This window comes from Balaenoptera ricei, chromosome X, assembly GCF_028023285.1.
Source record: "Balaenoptera ricei isolate mBalRic1 chromosome X, mBalRic1.hap2, whole genome shotgun sequence".
Classification (NCBI taxonomy): Eukaryota; Metazoa; Chordata; class Mammalia; order Artiodactyla; family Balaenopteridae; genus Balaenoptera; species Balaenoptera ricei.
Genome location: NC_082660.1, coordinates 49,891,635 through 49,912,421, shown reverse-complemented (window position 1 = coordinate 49,912,421; position 20,787 = coordinate 49,891,635). Strand labels below are relative to the sequence as shown.

Below are 20,787 nucleotides of genomic sequence, written 5' to 3'. Positions count from 1 at the left end.
TAGTGATAAGTACTTTTTAAAAGCTGAAAAACAGGGTAAAAGGATAGAGAGTAACAAGTGGGAGTGGAGCTATCTTTCAAAGTCAGAAAAGATTTCTCTGAGGAAGTGACATTTGAGCAGAGACCTGAATGAAAAGAAGGAGGAAGGTAAGAGAATATTTGAAAAAGGAGTGGTCCAAGCAGAGGGAACAAGTGCAAAGCCCTGATACATAGGCAGACTTAGCATATTCAAAGTACAGCAAGGAGAACAGTATGGATGGAATTCAGCAGGCCAAGGGGAGAGTGGTACAAATTGAGATCAAAACAGGTCACGTAAGTCCCTGTAAGTCTTTTTTTTTTTTATCTTCAACTTCCTCCTAAGTCACTTGTAAATCTCAATGTTCGTTAATTTAAACATAGTGGCATACCCCTCAAATCTAGCAGTGACCATGGCTAAAGAAAATTACATATCTCTGATTATTTATTTTTTGACAAATAAACTTGTGGGGGGTTTTCCTGGCACATCCCGTTCAAATTTTTTTTTTAACAGTCATCAATTTTATACATGTCAGTGTATACATGTCAATCCCAATCGCTCAATTCAGCACACCACCATCCCCACCCCACCGCAGTTTTCCCCCCTTGGTGTCCATACATTTGTTCTCTACATCTGTGTCTCAACTTCCGCCCTGCAAACCGGTTCATCTGTATCATTTTTCTAGATTCCACATACATGCGTTAATATACAATATTTGTTTTTCTCTCTCTGACTTACTTCACTCTGTATGACAGTCTCTAGATCCATCCACGTCTCAACAAATGACTCAATTTCGTTCCTTTTTATGGCTGAGTAATATTCCATTGTATATATGTACCACAACTTCTTTATCCATTCGCCTGTCGATGGGCATTTAGGTTGCTTCCATGACCTGGCTATTGTAAATAGTGCTGCAATGAACATTGGGGTGCATGTGTCTTTTTGAATTACGGTTTTCTCTGGGAATATGCCCAGTAGTGAGGTTGCTGGATCATATGGTAATTCTATTTTTAGTTTTTTAAGGAACCTCCATATTGTTCTCCATAGTGGCTGTATCAATTTACATTCCCACCAACAGTGAAAGAGGGTTCCCTTTTCTCCACACCCTCTCCAGCATTTGTTGTTTGTAGATTTTCTGATGATGCCCATTCTAACTGGTGTGAGGTGATACCTCAGTGTAGTTTTGATTTGCATTTCTCTAATAATTAATGATGTTGAGCATCTTTTCATGCGCTTCTTGGCCATCTGTATGTCTTCTATCGAGAAATGTCTATTTAGGTCTTCTGCCCATTTTTGGATTGGGTTGTCTGTTTCTTTAATATTGAGCTGAATGAGCTGCTTATATATTGTGGAGATTAATCCTTTGTCCGTTGATTCATTTGCAAATATTTTCTCCCATTCTGAGGGTTGTCTTTTCATCTTGTTTATGGTTTCCTTTGCTGTGCAAAAGCTTTCAAGTTTCATTAGGTCCCATTTGTTTATTTTTGTTTTTATTTCCATTACTCTAGGAGGTGGATCAAAAAAGATCTTGCTGTGATTTATGTCAAAGAATGTTCTTCCTATGTTTTCCTCTAAGAGTTTTATAGTGTCTGGTCTTACATTTAGGTCTCTGATCAATTTTGAGTTTATATTTGTGTATGGTGTTAGGGAGTATTCTAATTTCATTCTTTTCCATGTAGCTGTCCAGTTTTCCCAGCACCACTTATTGAAAGACTGTCTTTTCTCCATTGTATATCTTTGCCTCCTTTGTCATAGATTAGTTGACCATAGGTGCGTGGGTTTATCTCTGGGCTTTCTATCTTGTTCCATTGATCTATGTTTCTGTTTTTGTGCCAGGACCATATTGTCTTGATTACTGTAGCTTTGTAGTATAGTCTGAAGTCAGGGAGTCTGATTCCTCCAGCTCCGTTTTTTCCCTCAAGACTTCTTTGGCTATTCGGGGTCTTTTGTGTCTCCATACAAATTTTAAGATGATTTGTTCTAGTTCTGTAAAAAATGCCATTGGTAATTTGATAGGGATTGCATTGAATCTGTAGATTGCTTTGGGTATTAGAGTCATTTTCACAATATTGATTCTTCCAATCCAAGAATATGGTATATCTCTCCATCTGTTGGCATCATCTTTAATTTCTTTCATCAGTTTCTTATAGTTTTCTGCATACAGGTCTTTTGTCTCCCTAGGTAGGTTTATTCCTAGGTATTTTATTCTTATTGTTGCAATGGTAAATGGGAGTGTTTCCATAATTTCTCTTTCAGATTTTTCATCATTGGTGTATAGGAATGCAAGAGATTTCTGTGCATTAATTTTGTATCCTGCTACTTTACCAAATTCATTGATTAGCTCTGTAGTTTTCTGGAGGCATTTTTAGGATTCTCTATGTATAGTATCATGTCATCTGCAGACAGTGACAGTTTTACTTCTTCTTTTCCAATTTGTATTCCTCTTATTTCTTTTTCTTCTCTGATTGCCATGGCTAGGACTTCCAATACTATGTTGAATAATAGTGGTGAGAGTGCACATCCTTGTCTTGTTCCTGATCTTAGGGGACATGGTTTTAGCTGTTCACCATTGAGAACGATGTTGGCTGTGGGTTTGTCATGTATGGCCTTTATTATGTTGAGGTAGGTTCCCTCTATGCCCACTTTCTGGAGAGATTTTATCATAAATGGGTGTTGAATTTTGTCAAAAGCTTTTCCTGCATCTATTGAGATGATCCTATGGTTTTTTGGTTTTTTTTAGTCATTTTTAAATTTTTATTTATTTATTTATTTATTTATGGCTGTGTTGGGTCCTCGTTTCTGTGTGAGGGCCCTCTCCAGGTGTGGCAAGCGGGGGCCACCCTCCATCGCGGTGCGCGGGCCTCTCACCACCACGGCCCCTCCTGCCGTGGAGCACAGGGTCCAGACGCGCAGGCCCAGCAATTGTGGCTCATGGGCCCAGTTGCCCCGCAGCATGTGGGATCCTCCCAGACTAGGGCTCGAACCCATGTCCCCTGCACCGGCAGGCACACTCTCAACCGCTCTGCCACCAGGGAAGCCCAATCCTATGGTTTTTATTCTTCAATTTGTTAATATAGTGTATCACATTGATTGATTTGCGTATATTGAAGATTCCTTGCATCCCTGGGATAAATCTCACTTGATCATGGTGTATGATCCTTTTAATGTGTTGTTGGATTCTGTTTGCTAGTATTTTGTTGAGGATTTTTGCATCTATATTCATCAGTGATATTGGTCTAAAATTTTCTTTTTTTGTAGTATCTTTGTCTGGTTTTGGTATCAGGGTGATGGTGGCCTCATAGAATGAGTTTAGGAGTGTTCTTTCCTCTGCAATTTTTTGGAAGAGTTTGAGAAGGATGGGTGTTGGCTCTTCTCTAAATGTTTGATAGAATTCAACTGTGAAGCCCTCTGGTCCTGGACTTTTGTTTGTAGGAAGATTTTTAATCACAGTTTCAATTTCATTACTTGTGATTGGTCTGTTCATATTTTCTGTTTCTTCCTGGTTCAGTCTTGGAAGGTTATACCTTTTTAAGAATTTGCCCATTTTTTCCAGGTTGTCCATTTTATTGGCATAGACTTGCTTGTAGTAGTCTCTTAGGATGCTTTTTATTTCTGTGGTGTCTGTTGTAACGTCTCCTTTTTCATTTCTAATTTTATTGCTTTGAGTCCTCTCCCTCTTTTTCTTGTTGAGTATGGCTAATGGCTTATCAATTTTGTTTATCTTCTCAGAGAACCAGCTTTTAGTTTTATTGATCTTTGCTACTGTTTTCTTTGTTTCTATTTCATTTATTTCCACTGTGATCTTTATGATTTATTTTCTTCTGCTAACTTTGGGGTTGGTTTGTTCTTCTTTCTCTAGTTCTTTTAGGTGTAAGGTTAGATTGTTTACTTGAGATTTTTCTTGTTTCTTGAGGTAGGCTTGTATAGCTATAAACTTCCCTCTTAGAACTGCTTTTGCTGCATCCCATAGGTTTTGGATCATGTGTTTTCATTGTCATTTGTCTCTAGGTATTTTTTGATTTCCTCTTTGATTTCTTCAGTGATCTCTTGGTTATTTAGTAGTGTATTGTTTAGCCTCCATGTGTTTGTGTTTTTTACATTTTTTCCCCTGTAATTCATTTCTAATCTCATAGCGTTGTGGTCAGAAAAGATGCTTGATATGATTTCAATTTTCTTAAATTTACTGAAGCTTGATTTGTGACCCAAGATGTGATCTATCCTGGAGAATGTTCCATGCACACTTGAGAAGAAAGTGTAATCTCCTGTTTTTTGATGGAATGTCCTGTAAATATCAATTAAATCTATCTGATCTATTGTGTCATTTAAAGCTTCTGTTTCCCTATTTATTTTCATTTTGGATGATCTGTCCATTGGTGTAAGTGAGGTGCTAAAGTCCCCCACTATTATTGTGTTACTGTCGATTTGCTGTTTTATAGCTGTTAGTAGTTGCCTTATGTATTGTGGTGCTCCTATGTTGGGTACATATATATTTATAATTGTTATATCTCCTTCTTGGATTGATCTCTTGATCATTATGTAGTGTCCTTCCTTGTCTCTTGTAACATTCTTTATTTTAATGTCTATTTTATCTGATATGAGTATAGCTACTCCAGCTTTCTTTTGATTTCCATTTGCATGGAATATCTTTTTCCATCCTCTCACTTTCAGTCTGTATGTGTTCCTAGGTCTGAAGTGGGTCTCTTGTAGACTGCATATATATGGGTCTTGTTTTTGTATCCATTCAGTGAGCCTGTGTCTTTCGGTTGGAGCATTTAATCCATTCACGTTTAAGGTAATTATCGATATGTATGTTCCTATGACCATTTTCTTAATTGTTTTGGGTTTGTTTTTGTAGGTCCTTTTCTTCTCTTGTGTTTCCCACTTAGAGAAGTTCTTTTAGCATTTGTTGTACAGCTGGTTTGGTGGTGCTGAATTCTCTTAGCTTTTGCTTGTCTGTATAGCTTTTGATTTCTCCATCAAACCTAAATGAGATCCTTGCCAGGTAGAGTAATCTTGGTTGTAGTTTCTTCCCTTTCATCACTTTAAGTATATCATGCCACTCCCTTCTGGCTTGTAGAGTTTCTGCTGAGAAATCAGCTGTTAACCTTATGGGAGTTCCCTTGTATGTTATTTGTCGTTTTTCCCTTGCTGCTTTCTATAATTTTTCTTTGTCTTTAATTTTTGCCAATTTGATTACTATGTGTCTCGGCGTGTTTCTCCTTGGGTTTATCCTGTATGGGACTCTCTTCGCTTCCTGGACTTGGGTGGCTATTTTATTTCCCATATTAGGGAAGTTTTCGACTATAATCTCTTCAAATATTTTCTCTGGTCCTTTCTCTCTCTCTTCTCCTTCTGGGACCCCTATAATGCGAATGTTGTTGCGTTTAATGTTGTCCCAGAGGTCTCTTAGGCTGTCTTCATTTCTTTTCATTCTTTTTTCTTTACTCTGTTCTGCAGCAGTGAATTCCACCATTCTGTCTTCCAGGTCACTTATCCGTTCTTCTGCCTCAGTTATTCTGCTATTGATTCCTTCTAGCGTAGTTTTCATTTCAGTTATTGTATTGGTCATCTCTGTTTGTTTGTTCTTTAATTCTTCTAGGTCTTTGTTAAACATTTCTTGCATCTTCTCGATCTTTGCCTCCATTCTTTTTCCGAGGTCCTGGATCATCTTCACTATCATTATTCTGAATTCTTTTTCTGGAAGGTTGCGTATCTCCACTTCATTTAGTTGTTTTTCTGGGGTTTTATCTTGTTCCTTCATCTGGTATATAGCCCTCTGCCTTTTCATCTTGTCTATCTTTCTGTGAATCTGGTTTTTGTTCTACAGGCTGCAGGATTGTAGTTTTTCTTGCTTCTGCTGTCTGCCCTTTGGTGGTTGAGGCTATCTACCCTGTAAGTCTTATTAAGCAGTATTTGTGCTGTGCGATGACAGGCCATCTGAGAGAATTTTTTTTATTTTTGCTTTGCACATGTGTGTGTCTGTTTTACTTTTCTCTTTAATTAAAATATATTTATTATGGAAAATTTCAAATATATACAAAAGTAGAGAGAATAATATAATGAACCCCTTACACTCATCACCCAGCTTTAATAATTATCAAGTCATCAAGTCATGGCTTCTCTTGTTTTATCTATATACCTACCTACTCCCCACACAACTTCAGATAATTTTGAAGCAAATTTCACACTTCCTATCTTTTCATCATTTGGCATTTATGTCTGAAAGGTAAGGACCATCTGAGAGTCTTATACAGGGGAGTGTTAAGTAAGGAAGATTACTTTGGGGATGTAACAAAAGTATATAAGTAAAGACCCTATTACATAGTAGGTGCTCTCCAAATAGCAGTTATTATCACCATTACTCTGGCAGGATGCTGATGAAGTTGCAATCTTGAATGAGATTGAGACCAGAATGACCAAGAAGACTGGAGACAGAACTGAGGATCAGATTGGGAGGGAAAGCCAGCCAGGAGCAAGGTATGGTAGACTTAATAGGGATGGATATGGATAAGGTAAAGGAGTTATTGCCAGCATGGCTATCAAATCAGAACCAGGTCTGTAGAGAGACACAGAGAGTCAGGCACACTTCTCAGCTAAGCTCTCTCACTACCAGAAGTAGTATCTCTGCTCATGTGAAGCCTTAAGAAGGCTAGTGGCCCTGCCCAGGCTCAATATTGCCAGAGATTTGTAGAGACTCCAATGTCTCATGCCATTTCAGTGGTTCAGAACTCCAGTTTCTGGGTAGTTAATCAAGTCATCTCCCCCTTAACATCCTCCTGAGTCAGGTATTCCAGCTTCATCTCACTATGGATCTACCAACTGAATGAACTTTTATTATTGTTGTTATTATTATTACTTACCATTGTTGAGTACCAAATATACACCAGGCATTGTTAGGGAGCTTTAGGTACATTATCTCATCTCCTCTCATTCTACATAAAACCTTGTGAAGCTGATGTTGTTACTACCATTTTATTGATGAGGAAATTGAGGCTGGGAGAGGTTAAGAGACTATCCAAAATAATCCACCTAGAAAGTAAACACCTGGTCTGACTTTAATGCCCAATCATTTACTTCTACACCAGGATACCTTAGAGAAAAGTCACTGTCTTTCATATTCGGACATCTAGGTAGTTCTTGGCAACCTGAGCCACTGAAAGTTGTACCCCACCTATCCCCTTGAGTAGGTGGCAGAAGGAAGACAAGACATCTGCTTTTGGGGTTTTCAGACCCCAGTCCCTGAGAGTTCTACCTAAGAAAGCATGGCTGGAGGCAGAGAAAGTGTCTGGAGTGGAAAAGTATAAAGTATGCATGATCTTGGCCATCCTCTTCCTCCTAGATACCAATGAGAATAGCCTCAAAGTAAGACGATGTCTCCTTACCTCAGATTATGTCACAAAGTGTGAAAAGAACCGATCTTATTCTCAAAGGTCCACAGCAGCAGAATGCCTTTATGTTGCCCAAAGTTTCAGGATGTATTTTAGCAGTCTGGCTAGGAAAAACACCAAGCAGCTCACTCAGGAATTTGAACCCTGCCTCCAAAGGAAAACCTAAAAAAAAAGTCTGACTATACAACCATCTAAAAGCTAGTAACTAGAGCTAGATTTGTTCTTGACCTCAATTAATCCAGCCAGCATTGCTTGCTCTCTCTCTAGGGACCGTCTAGAACGGAAGCTTTATTCATTAATTCATCAACTATTTATTGAATGCTTATGACATGTCAGGAATTGTCTTATATTGTGGAGTCAGTGAGGAGGGAAAATAGACATGTTTATGCCCTCAAGGAGTTTCCAGTATTGTGGGAAAACCTTTTTTTGCAAGCAGACTGTCTTTTTGTCTTCTTAACCACAACGCCTAAAACAGCTGAATATACAGGGCTTCTCAGTCAATGCTTACTAGCATATGAAGGGAAATTGGAATTGATACCCTATGGGGCTAATTTAGATTAAATCTCATCTAGAGATAGTGTGTCTGTCCAGTTCTATCTACCTTATTCTGAAGTAGGTGCAGACATCTCCTTCTCTAAAATCTTTTCTGCTACTCACGCAGTACAGCAGGAGAGGTTAGTGGCACACACTAGAAGCCTAGATTCAAGTCCCGGCTCTGTCACTCACAAACCATGTGAGCTGTGGGCCAGTAACCTAACCTCTCTGTGTCTCAGTTTTATCATATATAACAGTACCTAATTAATGTAATTTTAAGGACAAAATGAATTAATATATATTAACAATATAATTCATATACTTAAATAATTGATTAAATAATTAATATAAATATTTAGAAGAGTGCATAATATATGGTAAGCAATCAATAAATGTTGGAAATCATAATTGTTGTTCTGGAGCTACAATGAAGTGAGCTACCAAAAGTTAGTTGTTTTCAATTGAGCTACTCCAAAGAAATTCAATTTCCTATTTTTTATGGGGTGAGAATTTGGCTACTTTCTCCTCTACACTGAGTTTTGTCTTTCCAGTTTCAAGAAGTGCTCAAGAGGAACATATATGTGGTGTTGAAAATAGATTATAAATGAGGCAATCTTTCACTCAGAAGCTGCTGGTCAGACTTTGAGAAATTTCTTTTGGGTTGAGACCAGCCTAAGGAAGAAATTCTTCAGGAGTTATGAAAAAATACTTCCCTGGACATTGCTGCCATCCTCTTTTCTTCCCTACATAACTATACTTCTTGAAGCAGTTGTCACTTCTTTGCTTCATCACCGTCCACATACTCTTCAGGCCCACTGAGTATGGTTTCTGCCTCCTTCACTCCAATGTAACCATTTTTAACAACACAGACTGACCTTGAGGACATAATGCTATGCAAGATGTTAGAGAAAGACAAATTCTGTATCATCTCACTTATATGTGGAATCTAAAAATGTCGAACTCATAGAAGCAGAATAGCATGATGGTTGCCAGGGCCTGAGGGGTGTGGGAAATGGGGAGATTTTAGTCAAATAGAACAAATATCCAGTGATAAGATGAATAAGTTCTCGGGATCTAATTACAGCATGGTGACTATAGTTAAGAATACTGTATTGTACACTTAAAATTTGCTAAGAGAGTAGATCTTAAGTGTTCTTTACCTGAAAAATAAAAGGTAACTGTGTAGGGTGATGGATGTGTTAATTAACTTGATTGTGGTAATCGTTTCACAATGTATTTGCATATTAAATCATAATGTTGTACACCTTAAAAAATACATCACATTGTACAACCTACACATATACAATTATTATTTGTCAATCATACTTCAATAAAGCTGGAAAAAAATGCTGATTATGTGCCACTAAATCACATGCAGTGAGGACATTTATATGCAATGAGGCTGGAAATCTTGTAAGTGAAGACTGCAGGAAGACCCTGACTGTTTGCCTGCTTTAAAAGGAAGTCAGGAATTTAAGTGGGAAATCATAAGCTGGCCTTTTCAAAATATTGCTGTGGGAGATCCAAAAGAGTTATAAACTTTTTCCCTCCTATTTTTAAAAGGCCCCAGAGAAGTAGAGGCTATAACTAACTGCTCACAGTAGTCCAATTCTTGGGGAAAACCCACAAATACTGAAAAACTCCTTAGATTTGACCTAAATCCTTCAAGCTAGAGATTTTTTTTCCCCCCTCCTATTCGACTCTGCTTTTCACTGCCAACTGTGGTAAAGCTTCTTATTCCATGTGGCAAAGCCCCAATGAAAACAAGAGTAATACAGGTTCACAAGCATTTGGCTTACTATTTCCATAGTAGCCAACACAGTGGTAGTCTCAAAGCTAGGTACCATACCTGGATGCACCTCAAACTCTCCATCCTGAGAAGGCCCTTAAATTCAGGAAGGCCATACAATTTCAAGGTTAAGGTTAAGTGCACAAGCTCTGGAGTTAGAATACCTGAATTCAAATCCCAGCTCTACTACCCACTACTGTTTAAATGTGGGCAAGTTTCTTACTTCTCTGGGCCCAATTCCCCCATCTAAAAAGTGGGATAGTGATAGTACTTACCTCGTGGGGTTCTTGTGAAGACTAATGAGACAATCCTTGTAAAGCATTTACAACATGACACTTAGTAAATACTGAACAAAAGGTAGCACTGTTTTCATTTGCAACCCACTTATATTTTCATGATATCCTATTAAGTTAGCAAATAAAGCTGGTTGAAACTGGAAAAAGTTAGGTCCCTACACAAATCACTACCCATACTCTATGCTAGCAATGGTTTCCATTTGCAACACATTACTTATGAAATAGAAGCTTCCTAGTCATTGCTTTTATCTAAGACAGTGCTTTACAAACTTTTAGATTACTTTGAGAATCAGTGGTCTGATTTATATGTATCTTTTTTATCTCTTTTTTTATATATATCTTTTTTTTAACCTCTTAACATGTGTTTATTTTTTTAACATCTTTATTGGAATATAATTGCTTTACAATGGTGTTAGTTTCTGCTTTATAACAAAGTGAATCAGCTATACATATACACATATCCCCGTATCTCCTCTCTCTTGCGTCTCCCTCCCACCCTCCCTATCCCACCCCTCTAGGTGGTCACAAAGCATGAACTGATCTCCCTGTGCTATACGGCTGCTTCCCACTAGCTATCTATTTTACATTTGGTATAAACTACATATATCTTATTTGGTATAATGCCTTCAACTTATCCTTACAAACCTGGTGAGCACATGTTTTCCCACTCCTGCTTCCAGGTCTACATTTCCTCTTCTTTTCCTTAAAGCAGTGGTCCCCAAAACATAGTCTGTGGACCAGCAGGATCAGTATCAGCAACACCTGGGAACTTGTTAGAAATGTAGATTCATGGACCCCACCCGAGACCTACTGAATCTGAAACTCTCAGTGGTAACGGGTGGGACAGCAGTGTGTGTTTTAACAATAACCCTCCAAGTGGTTCTTATGCATGCTCAAGTTTGAGAACCATTGCCCTATCCTACTGACATAGCTAACTTGACCCGTAAAAAGAATCAGTTCATTGTATCACTGATCGCATAATTTCTGCACCTCTGGTTTTGATTTCTTCTCTCCAACTCTTTCCATGTACATGCCTTCACTGTCCACTTGTGTTTACTTCAGTTTCTAAGCGGCTCCATCTTTGGACAAATATCTATCTCAAAACCTTTTTTTTTTTTTTCTTCAGTGACAAAGACGACTGGCTGCTCATTACCATAAGGATTAAGTCAAATAATAACCTTATTTTTCTAACCTTTCATACTTTTATACATCCTCTAAGTCCAAGTTATAACTAGAATCTGAGAAAGGGCTGAACCAAGAGTGAACAGAGTAATTATATAACTGTTTTATTTTTTGTGCTCATCTAATTGAATATATTATCTATATCTATCCACCTTCCAAAATACAAAAAAAACCACTTTCGGGTGTTTTCCTTCAAACCTCACCCCAGATAGAGGATAAGGAGAACTTGCCAAATCATTAGTCACAGAACAGACACCCCCTACCCACTCGGTTCATTTGCTCTTTTCATTTTCCTAGATGTTACTAGGATAAAGAATCTGGAACACCTACTTAAAAAACTCTCCTTCTGTAGAAGATTAATACAACTGTTGATAAAATTAGTCCAATGAGATTCTTTTAAGAATTGATAGTTTTAGTCTACATAATGTTAAACTGCCTAAAAAACAACATGTTCTTTGCTGCTCAGTAAAAACTCTATCTCAATTGGGGACAATAAGATGGGGAAAGGTGAGGTTCTGGCAGTCTGGAAGAAGTTTCTTCATGACATAGAGACAAGAAAATTGAGATGAGTCTACTCTGCTGTAGATTCCCTAAATGCTTCTGTGTTCTGTTTCAGTTCTATGGAAACTGAAAAAGGGCTTTGAGTAGTTCTAGTCAGTGTTGTCAAGCTCCATTTCTCCCAGTTCACAATGCCTCATCTTTTCCTTAGGGGATGAAGTCAAATAAACTCCCAGCCTGAAAGAGGTTTTAATACTACCTAACTAGTATAATGAAGGCACATCCCACCAGGTGTTACGGAATATATAAAATTAACCATTCCTGGACCTCACAGAAAGAAGACTTACATCTCATAAACACTATTTTCCCTCAACTTTTTATTCATTCCTTCTCCAGCTGCATCCTGAAATAGACTTTCAGCACACCTCAGGCTTGGATTACTACCACAGCTTCTCTGACTGCCATCAGTCAGCCTATAGGTTAACTTTCTTTCAAAATTCCTTTGTCATTTCCTATCACATTGTACCAAAACTCTTCTGCCTAGCTTTAAGGCTATCATTTGGCTCATCCTTCCTATCCAACTTTATTTTGTACTATTTCCCAAACAGCAGGTCCCCTTCCCCTAGGATAACTGAAATTCATTTGCTCTTCCTTAGGGAAAAGTTGAAGAAACAAGGAAAAGAAAAACAGACACTGAAATCCCTAACAGCAAAAGTTTATTTACAATTGTAGTTAAGGAATAGTTTTAATGCATGCTGAGAAAACAGTAATATTCCAAACGTATAGGTTACTCTCTGGTAAGGAATACAAGATGACGTTGGGAAAGGCTTTGGCATACACAACAACTGGAACCAGGTTAACAGGACACTTGCACTATTAGAACGTTGTTATCAGAACACTTATATATCACCTACTTTATATGTCACACCAACTTCATAAACAGCTCATCTTCTAACTCCTCACTGGCTATTTGAGTAAACAGCATTCAAGGTTAAACGTTAAGACTGGGGAGTAGGGAAGAAATACAGAAGTGATAAGCATCACAACATTTCAGAGCCTATATATACTAATACAACATTAAGATTAAGAAACAGTATTCCAATTTTTTTCTGAAACAGCATTTGGCAATGTTTTAGCGCATGAGAAGACACTGCTTTGGTCCATCCACTCTTTCCAGCTTTTCAAAGTGTTTCCTGGCATTGCGGATATTGATCAGAGTAGCTGCAGAAGCTGAGGGTGTGGTAGGGAAGATAACCAACAGACTAAGTACAAGCAGCCAAAGGAATAATTGACTAGTAAAAACAAACAAAAGAGAGCCAAATCCCTCAATGTATGTCACAGAGAACATAAGTCCCAAGTTAACCAGAGTTTAATTTTTCTGAATAAATAAAAGATTTGTTTATATTCTAAACATAGTATTTTCAAAATAAATTTTCAAACTCTTTTGGTTTGGGGCTAATAGTAAAAAAAAAACATTGTCTTGTGTTGTATTCTAATATTAACCTAAGATAGATAACTTAAGAGATAATTTAAACTTCTGGGAGCATCCTGGAAATATTGCTAGAACCTTTATTTCAATGGTTGTCATGGATATGGCTATTATGGCATGGAAGCACTAAATATCTCTCTTTATGCCCATAACAGAAATATGGGGGTATGGTACTTAGGAATATACAATGACATATAAAATTGTTCAACATTTAATAGTTCAGAGCTTAGACTGACTAGTCTTTTAAAAATCTACCCCACATGGAGCATAAGTCATACATTTGGGTTCTTTTTCTTTAAAATCCTTAGATATAGTAACTATACATAAGTAATTTTTAAAGTTCCCATGAAGAAGATATAATACCTTAGAGTCTAAATTATCTTTAAGTTTCAAAATATAAGTCTATTAAATAAAAAGTATTTACCACTAGTACTAAAAATTTTTTTTTCATTGTGGTAAAATGCACATAAAATGAAATTTACCATTTTAACCATTTTTAAATGTACAGGTCAGTGGCATTAAGTACATTCACAGTGTTATGCACTACAAAATAGCTTTTCAGTATCTTTAATAATATACTACCTCTAGGGAAATTAATTTAAAGAATATGTGGCTTTGAACCTATGTCAGCTAAGTTTAAACTTACGAATGGATGGATCAGACATCACGACCATCACATAAGTGTTGGATGTAAAGATGTCAATGAAAGCAGCAAAGTTAGAGTTCCTGACTTCCATGCTCTGGAAAGAGGCAGCCAGCTTGCTAAAGGAGAAAGGAGAAAAGTGAGTAAAGAACATAAAATAATAGCAACATAAGATATTCTTATCTTTCATGTTAAACATTTTCATAGCATTATATCTCAATCCACCACCGCATTAAGACAGTTAATCACTTAATCCCACTTTGTTTTCCAAGGAAACTCTAATGACAAATTTAACACGTGCTGGAAAGTGACTTAGGAAGTGGATTAGGAATTGATAGTGACTGTGAAATGAAAAGTGGGCTTAGACCTAGATTCATATTAAAAATCATGTTACCAAAGATTTCTCTAATATTTAAGAAGTTTATTCAGTTGAAATTTCCCTATCATTGAGATTAATAACTGTATCTTTTGAATGTTAGTTATGCTGAAATTCTAGAAATGATCCCATTTCTTTGAAAACAAAAAGGGTAATGATATTTATATGCCATTTGCTATTTCTTCTTAAAAATGTTAGAATAAACATGCCAGAAAGTCTCAAAGTGTGCTACGGCATAAAAGGGAAAAACTTACACTTATTCTATTGTCTGGGCACTGGGCATCAAAGTTTTACCAGGATATGATTATTAAATCTTTACTAGATTATGATGTTCAGCCATTCCTTCTTCCTATATTCACAATGCTAAGATTCAAATTGTATTTAAACAAAGCTGAGACAATATGATCAGACATTTCTAGACTCTCTACTTTGTACCATTCTTGAATCAGTACCTCACTATTTTAATTACTGTAGTTTTATAGTAAATCTTGGTATTTGGTAGGGTAAATTCTCCTTTCTTGTTTTTCAAAACTCTCTTGGACATTTTCTGTTTCTTTTTTCCCAAATAGTATCAAACATCTTGAAGGGGTACTCTGCTTAGATATTTTTCATATGCTTCTTCCGCATCAGTTGACTTTGCATTAAAGATGTCTTTCACTTCAGTCAACTGTAGGCTCCCTTAGAGTTTAGCTTTATTTTTAATATAAAGTATGTTGAATATAGAAGTGCAGTCTACTATAGTTATTTGAACATCTCAAAAAATGACAATTTGTTCCAGAGATAAATACATCACATAAGATCTCTTACCTGCAGCTCAGCTTAAATTGCTTAATAATGTTGCTGATTTTCTCAAATCTGTGGACATCACGCTGTTCTTTACATTGGTAGTGAGAAATCACCTACGAAAAAGAGCAATGCCCTTTAAATCCATGCAGTGTTGTCATATCACCCTCTACTACTCCTCAAGGCAATACATTTGTCAGTCTCTTGGTCACCCTGATTTTCAGGGTAGACTTGGCACCTGGCTTTACTGCCTCTATTCCTCTGTCCCATATCCTGTCAACATCTGCATAATTTCAACATCCCTAAGGATGACCCATCCAGTATTGTTTGGTTATAATTTTATTAGATCATTTAAGTATTGTATTATCTATTTTGGTTCATTGCTGTCCTTTCTCACTTACTTTAATCATTAAATATTCATCTTATTTCAATAGGATGTCTTTGATTCAAAAAAAGTACAAATCACAAAGGAATAATAAATAAAAATTCTTAGCTGTTCTTTTTTTAGTATTTTATTTATTTATTTATTTATTTATTTATTTATTTATTTTGGTTGCATTGAGTCTTAATTGCAGGCACACAGGATCTTCGTTGAGGCATGTGGGATCTTTTGGCTGTGGCGTGCAGGCTCTTCGTTGCGGCACTCAGGCTTCTATTTGTGGCACGTGGGCTCCAGGGTGTGTGGGCTCTGTAGTTTGCAGCATGCGGGCTCTCTAGTTGAGGTGTGCAAGCTCAGTAGTTGTGGTGCACAGGCTTAGTTGTCCCGCGGCATGTGGGATCTTAGTTCCCTGACCAGGGACTGAACCTGCATCCCCTGCACTGGAAGGTGGATTCTTTACCACTGAACCACCAGGGAAGTCCCTCTTAGCTGTTGTTGAGGTGTACTTAATGTATTTAATTTTAATGAAGGCTATAACCAAGTGGTTTTTGGTATCATATTTAAAAATCTTAACTGAACGATTCTAACCTCTGAGGATTTACTATTTATAAATGAACCTATTCATGATGGACACCAATGCCAGCTGAAAATACTTCCCCTAACATTTTCAGATTAATAAAACCACACAAGTATTTCCCATAGGCTGATGTAAACTTTCTAGTAGGAAGCAAAACTGACTCATTTGCCAGAAGAAAATTCACAGGGCAATTCCCTGAAACCATGTGAAATTTTCAAAACATAATTCCTAGACCAACGGTGGAATAGGTTCCTGTTGCTTGACTTCAAGAGCTATAGTGAAAATGGTCAATCACACCTAAACTGAGTCCTCAAGAGAAAGCAAAAGCTACTTGTTACTGCCAGTGAAAAACAGAGTTTATATTAGGTTAACCTCTATGATCATGTGTGGTAGATGTGGCAGGAGAATACTGCTGAAGCAGGATTCTACCATGCCACGTGTCTCAAGACAGACAGAAGAGCTCACCTGCTTGTTGCTATTACCACTAGCAGGAAAGACAGGGCTCAGGGTAGTGAACTTCCAAGGAAGTGATCCCTGCCTATGGGCTGAGGCAGAAAGACACTCTAGTTAGGATTCCTTGCCTCAGCTATACCAGTTAGCAGGAAGGATGACTCCCAAATATGCTACCGTTAAAAATAATGTTTCCACAAAGGAAGGAGAAAAAATTTCACTTTGCATTCTCTGCCCTCTGTTGGCTGCAATAGCAAAAGAAATCAACATTCAACAGTTTGCCAACTGTATGCTAAACTTTGTGCTAGGGCTTAATGTTACCTTGTCCCATATTAATCCACACAATAAACCTATGATATAGATATTATTATCTCCATTTTATAAAAGGGGAACCAAACTCAGAGAGATTAAGATATATGTCTACCATATATATGCTGCCTACAAGAGACCCAATTCAGATCTAGGGACACATGCAGACTGAAAGTAAGAGGATGGAAAAATGCATTCCATGCAAACAGCAATCAAAAGAAAGCTAGAGTAGCAATACTCATATTAGACAAAACAGAGTTTAAAATAAAGAATGTTACAAGAGACAAAGAAGGACACTACATAATAATCAAGGGATCAGTCCAAGAAGAAGACATAACAATTGTAAATATATATGAACTCAACATAGGAGCACCACAATATATAAGGCAAATACTAACAGCCATAGAAAGAAAAGTCGACAGTAACACAATCATAGTGGGGGACTTTAACACCCCATGTTCATCAATGGAAAGATCATTCAGACAGAAAATCAATAAGGAAACACAGGCCTTAAATGACACATTAGACTAGATGGACTTAATTGATATTTAGAGCATTCCATCCAAAAGCAGCAGAATACACATTCTTCTCAAGTACACATGGAACATTCTCCAGAATTGATCACATGCTGGGCCACATAGCAAGCCTCGGTAAATTTAAGAAAACTGAAATCATATCAAGCATCTTTCCCAAACACTACGCTATGAGATTAGAAATCAACTACAAGGAAAAAGCTGTAAAATACACAAACACATGGAGGCTAAACAATATGCTACTTAATAACCAATGGATCACTGAAGAAATCAAAGAAATCAAAAGTATATAGAGACAAATGAAAATGAAAGCATGAGGATCCAAAACCTATGTGACACCCCAAAAGCAGTTCTAGGAGGGAAATTTATAGCAACACAATCTTGCCTCAGGAAACAATAAAAATCTCAAATAAACAACCTAACCTTACACCTAAAGAAACTAGAGAAAGAAGAACAAACAAAACACAAAGTTAATAGAGGGAAAGAAACCATAAAGATCAGAGCAGAAATAAATGAAATAGAGAGAAAGAAAACAATAGAAAGGATGAATGAAACTAAAAGCTGGTCCTTAGAAAAGATAAACAAAATGGATAAACCTTTAGACAGACTCATCAAGGAAAAAAGGGAGAGGACTCAAATCAATACAATTAGGAATGAAAAAGGAGAAGCTACAACAGACACCACAGAAATACAAAGGATCATGAGAGATTACTACAAGCAACTCTATGCCAATAAAGTGGACAACCTAGAAGAAATGGACAAATTCTTAAAAAGGTACAATCTCCCAAGACTGAACCAGGAAGAAACAGAAAATATGAACAGATCAATTACAAGAATGAAATTGAAACTGGGATTAAAAAACTCCCAACAAACCAAAGTCCAGGACCTGATGGCTTCACACGTGAATTCTATCAAACATTTAGAGATGAGTTAACACCTATCCTTCTGAAACTATTCCAAAAAATTGCAGAGGAAGGAACACTTGCAAACTCATTCTATGAGGTCACCATCACCCTGATAACCAAAACCAGACAAAGATACCACCAAAAAAGAAAATTACAGGCCAATGTCACTGGTGAACATAGATGCAAAAACAGTCCTCAACAAAACACTAGCAAACCGAATCCAACAATACATTAAAAAGATCAGACCCAATGATCAAGTGGGATTTATCCCAGGGATGAAAGGACTTTTCAATATCCCCAAATCAATCGGTATGATACACCACAGCAACAAACTGAAGAATAGAAACCATATGATCATCTCAATAGATGCAGAAAAAGCTCTTAACAAAATTCAACACCCATGTATGATAAAAGCTCTCCAGAAAGTGGGCACAGAGAAAACTTACCTCAACATAATAAAGGCCATATATGACAAACCTACACCTAACATCATACTCAATGGTGAAAAGCTGAAAGCATCTCCTCTAAGATCAGGAACAAGACAAGGATGTCCACTCTCGCCACTTTTACTGAACACAGTTTTGGAAGTCCTAGCCATGGCAGTCAGAAAAGAAAAAGAAATAAAAGGAATCCAAATTGGAAAAGAAGTAAAACAGTCTCTGTCTGCAGATGACATGATACTATACATAGAAAATCCTAAAGATGCTACTAGAAAACTACTCGAGCTCAATGAATTTGGTAAAGTTGTAGGATACAAAATTAATACACAGAAATCTCTTGCATTTCTATACACTAACAATGAAAGATCAGAAAGAGAAATTAAAGAAACAATCCCATTTACCAGTGCAGCAGAAAGAATAAAATACCTAGAAATAAACCTACCTAAGGAGGCAAAAGACCTGTACTTCAAAAAATTATAAGATACTGATGAATGAAATCAAAGATGACAGAAACAGATGGAAAGACATACCATGTTCTTGGATTAGAAGAATCAATATTGTCAAAATGACTATACTACCCAAGACAATCTACATATTCAATGCAATCCCTATCAAATTACCAAGGGCATTTTTCACAGAACTAGAACAAAAAATCTTAAAATTTGTATGGAGACACAAAAGATTCCGAATAGCCAAGGCAATCTTGAGAAAGAAAAACAGAGCTGGAGGAATCAGGCTCCCTGACTTCAGACTATACTACAAAGCTAAAGTCATCAAGACAGTATGGAACTGGCACAAAAACAGAAATATAGATCAATGGAATAGGATAGAAAGCCCAGAAATAAACCCACGCACCATGGTCAATTAACCTATGACAATGAAGGCAAGACTATATGATGGAGAAAAGACAGTCTCTTCAATAAATACTGCTGGGAAAACTGGACAGCTACATGTAAGAAAAATGAAATTAGAACATTCTTTAATACCATACACAAAAATAAACTCAAAATGGATTAAAGACCTAAATGTAAGACTGGATACTCTAAAACTCTTAGAGGAAAACACAGGCAGAACACTCTGACATAAATTGCAGCAAGATCTTTTTCAATCCACATCTAGAGTAATGGAAATTAAAAAACAAAAAACAAAAAACAAATGGGACTTAAACTCAAAAGCTTTTGCACAGCAAAGAAAACCATAAAGAAAGCGCAAAGACAACCCATAAAATTGGAGAAAATATTTGCAAATGATGTAGCAGACAAGGGATTAATCTCCAAAATTTACAAACAACTCATGTGGCTCAGTATGAAAAAAAACAAACAACCCAATAAAAAAATGGGCAGAAGACCTAAATAGACATTTATCCAAAGAAGACATACAGATGGCCAGGAGGCATATGAAAAGATGCCCAACATCAGTAATTATTATAGAAATGCAAATCAAAACTACAATGAGGTACCACCTCACACCAGTCAGAATGGCCATCATCAAAAAGTCTACAAACAATAAATGCTGGAGAGGGTGTGGAGAAAAGGGAACCCTCTTGCACTGTTGGTGGGAACGTAAATTGGTACAGCCACCGTGGAGAACAGTATGGAGGTGCCTTAAAAAACTAAAATTAGAGCTACCATATGATCCAGGAATCCCACTCCTGGGCATATATCTGGAGAAAAACATGGTTTGAAAGGATACATGCACCCCAATGTTCATTTCAGCCCTGTTTACGATAGCCAAGACATGGAAGCAACCTAAATGTCCATCAACAGATGAATGGATAAAGAAAATGTGGTACATATATACAATGGAATATTACTCAGCCATTAAAAAGAATGAAATAATGCCATTTGCAGAAACATGGATGGACCTGGAGATTATCATACTAAGTGAAGTAAGTCAGACAGAGAAAGACAAATATCATATGATATTGCTTATATGTGGAATCCAAGAGAAATGATACAAATGGACTTGTTTACAAGACAGAAACAGACTCACAGACTTAGAGAAGGAACTTGTGGTTGCCAGGGGTGAAGGGTGGGGGTAGGGATAGATTGGGAGTTTGGGATTGAGATGTACACACTTCTATATTTAGAATAGATGGCCAACGGGGACCTACTGTATGGCATGGGGGACTCTGCTCAATATTCTGTAATAACCTAAATGAGAAAAGAATTTGAAAAAGGATACGTGTCTATGTAAAAACC

The 20,787-nt window shown here is 37.0% G+C and overlaps 1 protein-coding gene across 5 annotated transcripts in view; it reads right to left on the bottom strand.

Moving 5' to 3' along the window:
* Positions 1–12,433: 12,433 nt before the first annotated feature.
* RRAGB (Ras related GTP binding B) overlaps positions 12,434–20,787 on the bottom strand; it is a 58,541-nt gene continuing 50,187 nt past the window's right edge. For all 5 annotated transcript variants that reach the window (XM_059911178.1, XM_059911180.1, XM_059911179.1 and 2 more), the window contains 3 exons: positions 15,018–15,109; positions 13,838–13,953; positions 12,434–12,932 (listed from right to left, as the gene is read on the bottom strand). In XM_059911178.1, the coding sequence (XP_059767161.1) occupies positions 12,835–12,932; positions 13,838–13,953; positions 15,018–15,109 (306 nt within the window). In that variant the 3' untranslated portion in view covers positions 12,434–12,834. The remainder of the gene's footprint in view (positions 12,933–13,837; positions 13,954–15,017; positions 15,110–20,787) is intronic.